The 13445-nt window shown below is 39.2% G+C and overlaps 1 protein-coding gene across 1 annotated transcript in view; it reads left to right on the plus strand.

The window, feature by feature from the left end:
* Positions 1-13445, plus strand: part of COL24A1 (collagen type XXIV alpha 1 chain) — a 119066-nt gene that overhangs the window by 83766 nt on the left and 21855 nt on the right. The window contains exons 32-43 of the mRNA XM_063165770.1: positions 841-894; positions 3730-3783; positions 4735-4788; positions 4992-5045; positions 6259-6312; positions 6910-7017; positions 8538-8591; positions 9047-9154; positions 10061-10114; positions 10883-10936; positions 12225-12281; positions 13199-13252. Coding sequence (XP_063021840.1) covers positions 841-894; positions 3730-3783; positions 4735-4788; positions 4992-5045; positions 6259-6312; positions 6910-7017; positions 8538-8591; positions 9047-9154; positions 10061-10114; positions 10883-10936; positions 12225-12281; positions 13199-13252 — 759 coding nt within the window. The remainder of the gene's footprint in view (positions 1-840; positions 895-3729; positions 3784-4734; positions 4789-4991; positions 5046-6258; positions 6313-6909; positions 7018-8537; positions 8592-9046; positions 9155-10060; positions 10115-10882; positions 10937-12224; positions 12282-13198; positions 13253-13445) is intronic.

The following is a 13445-nucleotide window of genomic DNA, read 5'->3' on the forward strand; positions in this document are numbered from 1 at the left end:
GTGTTAAATGAATATCATGTATAGAAGAAAATTCCTTCTTTTAGTGCTTTTTTGAATGGAAATCTAATGTGTTCTATTTGAGGCTTTTTTTACAAAGCAAGTTATCAGTCAGTCCAAATTATACTGGATTTTCAACAAAGAGAGAAGCAAAAAACAAAAACAAAGCAGGAATGGTGGTGATTTTGTTCTGCAGTTGAAACTCGAAATGTTGATTGTCACCATACTTCTCTTGCAGTTTCTGCTCGGATTTAGGAGCTTGTTGCCTCTCACATTTGACACAAGGGGTTTTCATTTCCTCTTCATTCACTAGAAATTTTAGATGTATTTATATTCACAGAAATAAATGAAGCAAAACCTCATTAGGCTGAAATGATGTGTAATAGCACATTTATTGCAAAGTTCAGGATACTGATGCATTATTCCCACAACTACAGTTTCTAGAAGACAGTGTGAGAAAAAAAATGGTATGAGAAAAGTTGAGCAGAGAGAAAAATGTGCTGTGAACCTTCCTGATTATCTAAAATACAGCCCCTAGGGCAGTTTGGTCACACAAGCAGCACATGGATCTAGGGAGAATTACACTAAACTGGTAAATGGTGGCTCAGCTAAGATTCATTTGTATGTAAAAGAAACTGAGGAAAGACTTACTCAGGACTCCCTCGCTTGCCACAGAAGCCAGTGATGTGTCAGTGCATGTCAACCAGAAAAAAAGGCCACACATACTTCATGGGTGTTTCTGTGTTAGTTACTGTGTGAGCACAAACAAGAGAGGAAGTGGCTGTGCTCAGACTATGAAGGACCTTCTTTCCAGTGATTTTTTATTTTATTTTAATCTTCCAGGGTTTGCTTGGGCTTCCAGGAGCCACAGGAGACAGAGGACCAATGGGAGAGCCAGTAAGTTGATCCTTATGCCTGCTCAAAGTTTTTCCATGTATTTATTATACAAGCTCCCTGACAACTCAAGCTGCATTTTACTGAGATCCAGTATTTCCAGCTGTGGTTAGGTAGGAGTTGTGGGGTGATTGCTCCAAGACTGCAGAGCTGGAGTCTGCCTCCCTTGCTTAGTGTAACTTGTTCACAGAGACCTGTTAATCTTGTTGGGAAGCTCTGTAGTAAGGGGGGCACAACACAAGAGAGCAAAACAGAGCACAGACCATGATATAATGTGGCTTTACACCACACTGAGGTAGAAATCTGTGTTATGTATTGGGTAAATGTATGTGGCAACACTTTAGTGGTGTTTTTTTAGGCAAACATGAGGATTGTTGTTCAGGAACACAGGGACCACATCTATTTGGCAGGTTAAATTTTCAAGAGGAGCCTGCTGTAATAAACCTCAGACGTTCCTCTGCTGGATGGATTCTTGTTACTGTGTCAAAGCCTGGCTCACTTTCATGTGGCTGATATTGTTACAGAAGATCAGGAAGAACCTGCAGCAAATAAATGCACTGAATTGCAAGATGTAGCTGTGACAGGAAGAGTATTGCAGCACCATCTCTGGGGGGGAAATCAGATTATGTAAATACAGGAAAGGAATATATGCTGTCTAAGTAGGATTTGGGAGAAGGCTCCCATTTTCTGGTACAGAAATCTGATAGAGTTGTTAAAAATTGTGTGTTTACATTGCTTCTGGAATGTAATTTTGCACAGTAAATTGCACATAGTTAATTTAAATCTCGAAAGTGAAATGTTGATAAAAGTTGTATTAATTTTAGTATTACTAGTATCTAGTATTTTTATAATATTATTTCTACTAATCCATGCTTACAAAAGTAATTACACATTTTGAGGGCTAGAAAAACCCCAACAAATTTTCTTTAGGATAGAATTACATATTTAACTTGAGCTCCCAACCTGTAGGAGTGGCAAAATATTTCACAGAAAATGTGTTTCTTCCAATAGTTATCGCTGGATTCTTGTTATTTCATCTCTTTCATTTATTATATCTTCATGTTGCAGCATCTGAGAGCCTTACAATTAAAGTTTTAGATGTCAAATTCCTGCCATTTTCTGGCCAAGTCTGAATTTTCATATCAGTAGCATGCCTGTCTGCCTTACCTAATCTAAGTGGTCTACATTTCTCTGTGCTCACATCAGAGAAACCACATGTTCACTGTCAGAAGAAAAGCTTATCCTGTGAACAGGATATCTTTTCTATCAAGTCCTGAAAGAGTAAAATGTCTTCAGAAGATCTGTGGAGCTAGAAAGTGATAAAATGACAGAAGATATTGCACAATAAAATGCATGGCTCTTTTTTAGCTGCCTATCCAAGCAGCTTGATTTCATCCTCTGTCAGCTGGTCACTGTGGAAGCCAGCTGCTGAGTTTTTCTGGCCCTATCACCACTTCTACACAGAACAGAAAAGCCCTAATTGTTAGTGGAGGAGCAGAGAAAGATGAGCAATTAGAGCTATTTGTATTAACAGATTGATCTAAATTGCACTCAAACTTTATCTACTTGTCAGACATTTCAGTAAAATCCTTTGCAAATTACCTGATAATAATGGTTAAAAGGTGTTCCCATATTGCTATAAAATTTTGGCTTCTGAAAGTCTTGGGAGAAAGATACATTACTGATCCAGCAGCCTTATCTCCATGGTAATATGAAGAAATACTTGATTTGTGAAGCAAACTGAAGCTTTGTGACACTTGCCTAGTGGAATTTCATGGGGTTTCTGCAGATGAAAATCAATTAACTTAGTTTAGGACAAAGTGAATTATCAAAGGGAAGTAACTGCAATTTTAGTTGTTCATATTTAAATGAAGATAAAAGGTAAAATAGATGCATCTGCTGGAATTCTGTCAGTAAGATGCAATTTACATTGTTTTTAAAAGGGAAGGGAATATTCACAGGTCATCAGGAGGAGCAAAACCATATGCAGAGTCTGTAAGAGGAAGTGAGACAAAATAAGAGTAAATATTTTTTTAAATGGCTTCTGTCATAAATAGAAGCAGCATCTTTCTTTTACATGAGAATTGTAGATCAAGAAAATGTTTTGAATTTAGAATGTGTTTAGACATAGATGAGTCCCAAAGGGATAAATAGATATGAACTTGAAGGAAGTTCAAAGACTGGTTACATGCAGAGAGCTGATTTGTCTGGACATACATTCCCAGTGGCTGTGGAATCAGCTGTAAGCTGTTACAGCTTCTGCTCCCAGCCCACAAATCCTGCTCTGTGAGCTCAGATCTTACATGTGCAGAGAATTTGAGCATGCCACTTTGGGAAATGATCCCTGGCTGTTGCTGCAGTAAATTTGCTCCTTACATGTAAGGCTTATCATAAAATGCTTATGCTATAGTTATCAGTGTTACTAAGAAGCCTTTAGTCTGTTATGCCTCAGTGACTGTCCTGTCCGTGGTGAAATAGTTGTTTTCAGCTAATTCCACACCAGACTGTAGGCTTTTCCACAAAGCAAACCAGACAGTCTAACAAACCTTAATTAAACAAAGTCTCAGCTACTCAAGAGAAGAGCTTAGTTCAGATAATAATTTATTTTTGTCTAAAAGAAAAGACATCTGTGCTATTATTTCAGATGTTATTTCAGTGCATCAAGGTTGGTACTGTATGCCATCATGGGACTTGGATACACTGTTGGATTCAGGAGGAGGGACAATGAAATACATTTCTTTATTCCAGTTGGAGGAGTTGTGAAGAGACAAATTGAATACTCTACAATGTAATTTAATGTTAATTGAATAATGCATCCAAAATTTTGTTTAATGCCAGGGTCCAAGAGGACAACCAGGGGATGCTGGCCCTATTGGAGAAACGGGTTTTGAGGTGAGATTTTAATCACTGATCTATCAATTACAAATACTTAAATAATTGACTAATCCTGGACAATAGGTTTATAAAAAAAAATTTATAAACCTGCAGCTGACTTAAATATCTTGAGCTTGTCAGAGACTCTTATTTAAAGCTGTTACCAAAGAATGTCTAAAATAAGTAGCTTATTCTGTTATAAGCACTGTCTTTGAGCATATCGTTATGACATTTGTCATAGAAGGTGAAGGTTTAATTGAGCAAACAATTTTTTTTGAAAGCACTGTTCTCCTTGCAGTTAGCAGTAAAACACCTTTAATCATATGTTCTTTCAATTTGTAGATAAAGGAAAGCAGCTGTAGAAAACTGAAGCACTTCTGCTTCTGTTTTTTGCTTTATTTTTAATATTTCATTGAGAGAAATGTGACAGAATGTATTAGCAGCATTTGTAATGAAGTACCTTAGAGCAGTAGGGATTTGGCATATTCAAAGAAAAACTCTTCCTCAGTCACCCAAAATCCAGACTTCTGACGTAACTGCCAAGGTTTCTGTGTAAACTTTACGAAAAGCAGTCTGATATCATCAACTCATTAGGGGCTGAGGCCTCCAAAAAGGGTTCAGTTCTCCAAAGGCTGTGTCTACTTGGCTCCAAGCCCAAACAGAGCTGAAGTGTCAGTCAGATTTGCAGAAGATAGATGCTTGCTCAGCAGTAATTTATGGTGAAAGGTACAGGCTTAGGGGTACTGCTGAGTCTTCAATATATTCCTGACCCACACTGTATTTCCTCTACTCTTTCTTTTGTGTTTGGCTCTAGAAAAAATAAATAACTGTGTTGTCTAGATTTGATTTTTCAGACCTTCATCTTTCCCAGTGTCTCAGGCCATTCTTCTGCTTCAGTTTTGGGTGTATTATTTAGTTGTTGCAAAATTATTACTGTGGTCATGTAACAGTAGGTCTTGTACCATGCAGGGACCTCCTGGCCCTGAAGGAGAACCTGGTCTGCAGGGGGAACCAGGCACAAAGGTAAATGTTGAAATTATTCTCTCTTAAGATCTTTATATTTTCAAATTCTCATAAAAGCAAATCAGAGAGCTCTGATTCATTAGCCAAATACAGTGACAGATCATTAAGAAATACTGTTATTGTCATGATGACTCCATCAGCTGTAAACCCTGTCATTGTTACAAATGTTGTCCTTTGAAATGGATTTTTCTTGTGATATCCAGGGAGACATTGGACCTGCTGGGAAGGCTGGAGAACCAGGTGACCAAGGTTTGAGGGTAAGCTGTGGATGCATATCTTCTTCCATAACAGAGAAGTTACAAATGAAGTGCAGGTTGAGAAATGTTGATTTAACAGAAGAATTCAATAAGCAACTATTTTCTGATAGCTTCTTTTTTAAAAGAAAAAACAGTGTAATATTGTAGCAAGGTAAAAAGAGTATTGACTGGGGAAGAGAGGCTTGAGAGCTGCTCAGCAGAAAGGGACTTGGAGGTGCTGGTCAAGAGCCCATCTGAACATGAGCCAGCAGTGCCCAGGTGGCCAAGAGAGCCAATGGCCTCCTGGCCTGTGTCAGCAATGGTGGGGCCAGCAGGAGCAGGGCAGTGAATTTTTCCCTGTTCCTGGCACTGGTGAAGGTGCACCTTGAGCTTTGTGTCCAGTTCTGGGTCTCAGTTCAAAAGAGGACACTGAGGTGTGGACCATGTCCAGAGAAGGACAACGGAGCTGCTGAAGCAGAGATTTTGAGAAGCAGTTGAGAGAGCAGGGGTTGCTTAACCTGAGGAAAAGGAGACTCCTTTCTCTCTACAACAGCCTGAAAGGAGGCGGTAGTGAGGTGGGGGGTCAGTCTCTTCTGCCAGCTAACAAAGGACAGAATGGATGGCCTTAAGTTGTACCAGGAGAGATTCAGATTGGAACCTTCAGAATAGAAGGAAAATTTTCACTGAAGGAGTGTTTAGGCATTGGAATAAGTTGCCATGGGAGGTGGTGGAGCCACAGTCTCTTGAAGTGTTTGAGAGGCATCTGGGTGTGGCACCTGAGAATGTGGTTATGGTGGTGCTGGACTGATGGTTGGACTCAATGGTCTTCAAGCTTTCTTTCAACCTTGATGATTCTGTGATTATAATATTGAAATATTTCTAATGGTAAATGGCCCTACAGAAAACATACCAATATAGTAGTTATCCACATAAACATGGAAGTTTCAGGACAGAACTGGTATATTTTTGAGGTTACTGTAATTACATGTTATATGCTCTGAATCCAAACAAAATCTCAGTGCCACTGTCTAAATCTCCAGGGTTATATGGGCATAATATTGCTTCATTTTTCTAATGCTGATCATCTTGTATGTTTTCTTGCATTGGATATTCATGGGCTGTGACACTGTGACACTAAGAGCAACTAAAAGTTTTCCAAAGGATAATAAACATGTATAAAACTAGTCAAGAAATATAGGCAATAACTTTGTTTTCAACTCTTTCTTACCATAAGGGTGAACCAGGGCCTCCAGGAGAAGACGGTGTTCAAGGAAAAGATGGCCCAAAGGTATATTAAATTTTTGCAGCAGATTTAAAGTACTGTTATTAGCCTAAGGACCCAAATCTCCTGTTTTATCCTATGTCAGTACCAGATCAACTAAGCCCATTGAGTGCACTTAGTTTTAACACAGGAGGTCCTGTAAAGTACAGGGTTTTCTGTATCTTTTGGGTACATATCTAGCTTGCAAGGGCTGCAGAGCTGAGTGGCTTGACAAAGAAAAGCAAGTTTTACCTGAGTACAGCTTTTGTCTGTGTTGGCTAAAGTGCTGGAGGAAGCAAGCCCAAGGGTGCTCTGCTCCCCAGATTAGATCAGTGCTGTGCCAGGGACTGTGGCAGGTGCCAGCACAGGGGATGTCATAGAGAATAATCTCAGATACTTGGTGATGGATGAGGCAAAATGTGGCTGTAGGAGTGTAGGAATGGGATAAACAGGGCTTTACCCTAACTTAGAGCCTGATCTGAATTTGACTGGTAAGGTTCACATCAGTTTCAGTGGGCTCTTTTTCAAACTCAGAGATTCAGAATTCCCTTTTCTTATGAACAAGTAATCCTGTAGAAGCAGGCTGACTAAGGGATTTTTGGGGTTTTTTTTATTGTGTTTTAGGGAGACCCTGGAGACCAGGGACTTGTTGGAGAAGGTGGTGAAAAAGGAGAGATGGGATTACCAGGAATTGCTGGGCCTCCTGGTGAACCCGGCCTTATGGGAATTCCTGTAAGTGTTTTCTGGTTGAAATGGACTTCTTGCTTGTTTGCTTTTAGTAAACAAAGTTAATTTTTCTTTCTTCCTTAATTTTTGATTTTCCTGCTTTTCTATGTAATTAGAGATGACTGTATTTAAATAAGCTTCCAGTGTAGTTCAGGATTGGTAGAGAGAGGAGACAAATGCTTTTCCTATTTTAAATACGGGACTACCTTGGCAAATGGTGATTCCTCAGCATCTGTCATCCAGACACATGTACCACACAACCTGGAGCCTCTCACTTCAGCTCTCCTCTCCAAACAATGTGGCATCAAACGTACCCTGATCAAATAGTAGACAAGCACTAGAATTCACAGATAACATTGTTAGATCAGTTTGCCTATTTGTTCTGGCATCACTCCTAGCAACTAAAATCCATCCATGAAATTGTATGCAGCTCCTTCATGAGAACAATTTTGGAGGACAGCTTCCAAAGCAAGTATTGTAGCTTTAAATCAGACCAGCTTCCCTTACCAAAAACCATCGTGTTCTCATCTGCAGTCCTCTGGCTGCCTTCTGTGCAGCTCTTGTATGATGGTGGGGTCTGACAAAACATTGCTTGGAGCTCCAGCTGTTCATGGCTGGGAGCACTGTCCACTCTGTCCTCTAAGCATCAGTGCTACATTCTGCTGTCTTTTGTCCTGGGTTCTTCACTGTTAATTGCTTTTCTAGGAAATGAAAAAAGTGTTCTTTTGGTTGTTGGCACCCTTAGTGTGCTGCGGAACAAGTTTTGTTTCTTTGACTCTATTTTGAATTGGTAGTTTTGGGGAACATTGGAAGTTTCCTATGTTGAAATTATTGTAAAATGGCTCAACCCTGGCATATCTACGCTTTATGTAATTATACTTGTGTACAATAATCAACATCAGCAGTGTTTCTGTGCCTCAGTGAGACATGCAGGTCTGGCAATTCGATTTTTGGGAGGATGTGGTTAGGGAGGGATTTTTCATGTTTTTGTTCTACATGTTCCAAAGGCAGCTGTAGAGCTGCCGCCTTCTCCACTTGTCCTCCCTGGCATCTGGGAGTGTACACATCACAGTTCTGGTTTGACCTCGTTCTAGGGATGCAGACAGATCATAATATCCTAGTCTAAACATGGAAATCATTTTCCTATAGCCCATTGTCTAAGTGTTTCATTGGAGGTGAGATTAATACTACATTTTCCTTAAGCAGTAGCTTACAAAGCAACAAATAAGCTTCACAAATCTGTAAAGTAACATTTTCTGTGTGGGCAAGATTTAATGTTTTTTTTTCACCCTTATTTGCAGTGCTTTTCCATTACTTTGATAAATAATCCCTGGAATTTGCCCACTTGTTTGTGCTATAACTTGAGACAGCCCTACTAACTTGCTTGAAGACACAGTTAATGACATTTTTCCTCCCACCTCTCTGCTTTACCCTAGCCTACTTAGTTGTGCATTTTGGAGCAGAGGTTAAACATGTTTCCAGGCCTTTCTCAAACATTTCTTTTTCTCTCCCTAATAAATCTATAGGGCCCTGAAGGAGCACCAGGAAATCCAGGTCAGAGGGGCCGTTTAGGAAAGAAGGTAGTATTTTTCATCTGCCCCAGTTCCCTTCCTTTTATCTGAAACTCAAATTTACATTACAAAATTCCATTGAACCAAAACTATCCCTGTTTTGTGTCATGCTTCAAGCCAATTTTTTACTTGTTAGCCATAGCAATTAGAATTGTCATCATTCTGCAATCAATGACATTCAAGGTCTTAGAAAATTTAAATTTGTATCAAGATGTAGTTTTGCAACTCAGAGCAGTTTCTGCTTCAAGCTTTGACTAAAAGAAAACAAAGACTCAATGAGAAGGCTCTAGCAGAGACTCATACTGCAGAGTTCTGAGCTCTGACATTCTAATAACTACAGTAAATACCATCCAGTAAATGTCATACCTATTAAATAATGCTGTTACACATTTTGATTAAGCATCAATTGCATTTTGAAACTTAGTGTCAATCTCTTAGTATCTTTAATGCAATAATACCAACAGGGGGAAAAGGGGCAGCTTGGCCCTCCAGGAGAAACTGGACCTGCTGGTGATTCTGGCCAACCTGGAAAAACTGGTCCTAAAGGTGCAAGAGGAACTCGAGGTCCCGTGGTTAGTACAAAACATTCTTACTTACAGAAGTCTTTCAGCATCAGAATGAGACCTGTTCACCTTTCCAGACAGAAACCTGGGGCATGGACCTGGAAGGAGCCACCTCAAGCTTTTGGTTATCTGGCAGTTATGGGAGTGGGATGGCAGAGGATACCGTGGAACTCTCATGTCTCACACTCCACATACAACCTCACTGCTGTGGGTGTTTATAAACCTTTGCAGTTCCGGGAACAAAAATCAAGGGGTTTGCTGTCACATACCATCAGCCTTAGCCATGGCTGAAGCAAAGCACTTCAGATGAAGGCTACTACTCCTATCAAATAGGAATCTGGTCCAAAGTCAACTGAATTAAGTCTATTCCATTAACTTTTAGCTCCTTTCATAGTAAGCTCCCCAGGCTTGCTCCATACTGTGTGGCAGATGCACAGAAGCATCCAGACTCCCCACTAGAGAGGCAAAGTGCTGTTTCAGTCCAGTCCTGTGGCCACTGAATGCAGCAGTGTACTCCCCTGAGCACATGAAGTACAGAAGCAAAGTTTGATGTCTAATGGCCAATATTTTCACAAGAAGGAGTCAACTTTCTGAGGTTATTACCACCCCCTGCTTCCCTTAGCATACTAGTACTTGTAAAGAGAGTTCTTCCTCACCTCTCAAAGCTCAGATCTATTTGATTTAATTATGTACAAAGACTATAAGGTTAGGACTCAAAACATTGACCAGTTTTTCCACAGAAGAATGAAAAGCCCAGTATTCTTTAATAAATGAAGTAGGACCTACAAGAAAGTTTTCCATGGTGTCAAATGTCAATATTTCAAGATTTTTCCAAGTGCTTACTTTATATAGTAGACATTGTTGTAGCACTCTACAAAGGAGCTAGTTTCTCTCTCTGATTACTGCATTTAACAGGGACATCTAGGAGGAATGGGACCTGAAGGAGAGCCAGGAATTCCAGGTTATGGGGTAGGTTTTTTACTGAATTTATATACACATACATCCCAAAGTAACTCTGTGGTACTCTAATTTCAAATATCCGAGGAATCTGTATCTAGAACTAAACAAATATTTTCAGGACTCACATATGTTTATGTGGTGTATTTGCCTACTCAGAACTGTTAGCCTTAAGCAAGGATGCCTGGCTTTTGTTAGTTTGCTCACAGGGGGGTTTTACCATAAACTTTAAACTGTTGTTTATCCAACTCATCTCACCCCTTCTGAATAAAGTTCCTCTAAAGCTACTACAGCTATTCATTATAAAGAGAGTTCAGCAAACACCACCACCTCTGCTTACTGTCTGGCCACGTAGTTTCCATTTAAGTAACAGAAACTGATTCAATGAGGTTAGTTGAAGGACATAAAGATATTGTGACTTTCACTGAAAAATAGCTGTGAAAATCATCATAGATTAATTGAGTCATCTTCTTACAGAGCAGACTGTCCAGTCTCTTTTCCAAACAAAAACACCCATCTCTGACCCCAGCCTTGAAGCAAGAACCAGCCCAGCTCCCATCACCTGCATTAAGCCCTATCAGAACATGTAGTTTCCCAAAATGCACAGAGCTTTTCCTGCACACAGTCAATTTTCTGCCATTGATTTTGTTGTCATAACATGATTTAGAATAATTTTCAAGCAGAAAAAGAAATTTAGCAAGTAGCTAAACGAAATTTTGGAATTAATTGCTTTTTAAATTATTTGTTTTAAAATAATTTGTGTTTGGTTTGCTTCTTTAGGGTCACCAAGGTCCTCCAGGGCCCTCAGGGCCCCCAGGCCCCAAAGGAGAAAAGGTATGAACATGGGTTTCACTGATGTTTTGTGAAGTTATAAAGGGAGGAAATGTTACTGCACACACACTGTTTTCCACAGCAAGCAGCAAAAGCCACCATTTGCAGTATTTGTTAGTGTTGTCAAAGACTAGGAAAAGAAATGCAAAGTGAGGAAATGGGTCATTCAGAGCTGGAGTCCAAAATTATACTGTTAAAATGTTTGAGGTTTTAAAGCACAAGGTACCCATTGTACAGAACACAGTCTATTGTATCAGACAGCACCACTGCCCTCAGCAAGCACTGCTGACAAAAATAATCAGTGCAGAACCAGCTAAATATTTACTTAACTCTGAGCTGTGAGTACACCCACAGATTTGCCTGAAAGTCCAGCTAGGATGGACAAATGTCTGTGGTTAATACAAAATGTTAGGGACAGGATGTGGCCTCAGTACTGCTATTTTAGTGTCAAATTTATTGTTTTTCTCTCAAGTCTCAAATCCTGAAAACAGATTTGTATGCTCACTGAAACCCTTGTGACCCCAAGAGGGCAGGTACCTGGATTCACTTCATGGAGATTGGATTGGAGCTGCCCTTGACACAGAGCTGCAACCTGGAGCAAGTTTTGCAGTAAATACTCTGAATAGGCATTGAGTGGCTGATGTTGTAAATAGGTTTTGATACAATTTAAGAAACAAAAACTGAAAACTGATTTGTTGACAGCTAGGTGTTTCGGTTGCTGGGTCACTTCTGAAAAACCACTTTGATGCACTGTGGAAGTTCTTAATCATATTTAAATTGTGATTCTCGTTGCATTACTATTGCTAGGTATCATCTGGAATAGATAAGTTTTTGTTTATTAACTTGGATGGCAGTTATTTCATATTTACATTTTAATCAACTTCAGACTTAATGTTGGAGTCTTCTGTACTCTTGTTTTTCTTTCTGTTAAATGTACTTCTCAAAATAGTGGAAGAAATTTTCTTTCTTCCCCTTGTCAAATATCCTGTTTATCCTTTTTTCATTAAATAAAGACACAATTATATGGATATTGTTCAGTTAATAATTTTTTTTCCTTATAGCTGCCTTTGAGAATAAAGCAAATATTTAGGGTTTTTTAGTCCTTAATGTCTTTGGGACATTTAGGTGAATGTTAAAATGGAATTACCATATTCATGATATTAAACCATAAGCATCATATTCACTTTTAGCATCTATACAACATCTTCTCTGCTTCTTATTAGCATTTGAACTTATGTGCATGAAGTTGAACTTCCAAGTTAACATTTTTTAATACTTTTCTTTGCTTTAGGGTTACCCAGGCGAAGACAATACAGTCCCTGGACTACCTGGGCCCATAGGTGAACCAGTAGGTCTTTCTTTCTCAAAAAAATTATACTAGTGCATCTCAGGACGAGAGCAAATGCATTTATTTCTGAAGCTTTATATCATTGTCTTAGGAATCAGTACAAAAATATAGAATGATGGTCCTTTAATGAAAATGATGTTGTGTGCTCTTTCCTGCTTAGACATCTGTGCCCTCCATTTAATGACATTAATGCCATTAGTCTGGGTTTAGTTCAGCACATTTTAGAAAAGAATTTTACCCTGTTTACCCAGAGTTACACTTGATTACTTTACTAATCAAAAATATATTTTGATTTATTTCATTATCACTGCAAACTAATTCAGCTGATTTAGAGAACTGCATTTTGTAAACATTTTTGTACTGAATTCATATGTGGAGTGTATCTGCAGCATTTATGAATCTGTCAAAATTATTAGTACAAACTTCACAATTAAAGCAGATTTTGAGTACAGCAAGTCATTTCAGAAAAGAATCCAATTTTTAATGGATATGTCTTACAGAAGCCATAAGAGAGTTTTCCTTGCATGTCTTTCTTGAAACCAGAGTCACTTCATTTATCCATTCAGATTCTAAGTTTGTACATATATATGTATGTTTTATATATAAGTATAAATCTGGGGAAGTTCCACTGAGGTCAATTCTCCCTCCTGTTTCATTAAGCACCATCTAATATTTATCTTTTAGCTTCTAGTCTTCAGTTACAAAAAAATTTAGACTGTGGCTACTGTGTGACTGCAATGCATTCTGTTTAGAAAAATATCATGTTTATTCCTTTATCCAAGCTACCCTTTATGTTTGTATTCCTCAGTTCCCTCTCAGTGGATAGTTTAAGAGAAATCCCAGCTTTCTGTTCATATTTCACTGCAGCATTATATTCAGTTCAGCTGTTACAGTTTGCTCCCTGGTTTGCTCTCCAGGGTCGAAGTGGTGAACGTGGAGATAGAGGGGAGCCTGGTGATGAGGGCTACAAGGTAATACCTCTTGGGTTTTATCTTTTTATTTGAGCTTGGCATGCTCTGCAGACATGTGGAGTAATGCAGCAGCAGTGTCACCTTCCCACACAGCTGTGCAGGGATCCTGTGCTGGTCCTCTCTGCACTGCTGCACCCCTGGACACCCTGGAGCATCTTTCCTGTGGGGACATGGGAGCTGCAGCTCCTCAGCT

This window comes from Melospiza melodia, chromosome 11 (genome assembly GCF_035770615.1).
Source record: "Melospiza melodia melodia isolate bMelMel2 chromosome 11, bMelMel2.pri, whole genome shotgun sequence".
NCBI classification, from domain to species: Eukaryota; Metazoa; Chordata; class Aves; order Passeriformes; family Passerellidae; genus Melospiza; species Melospiza melodia.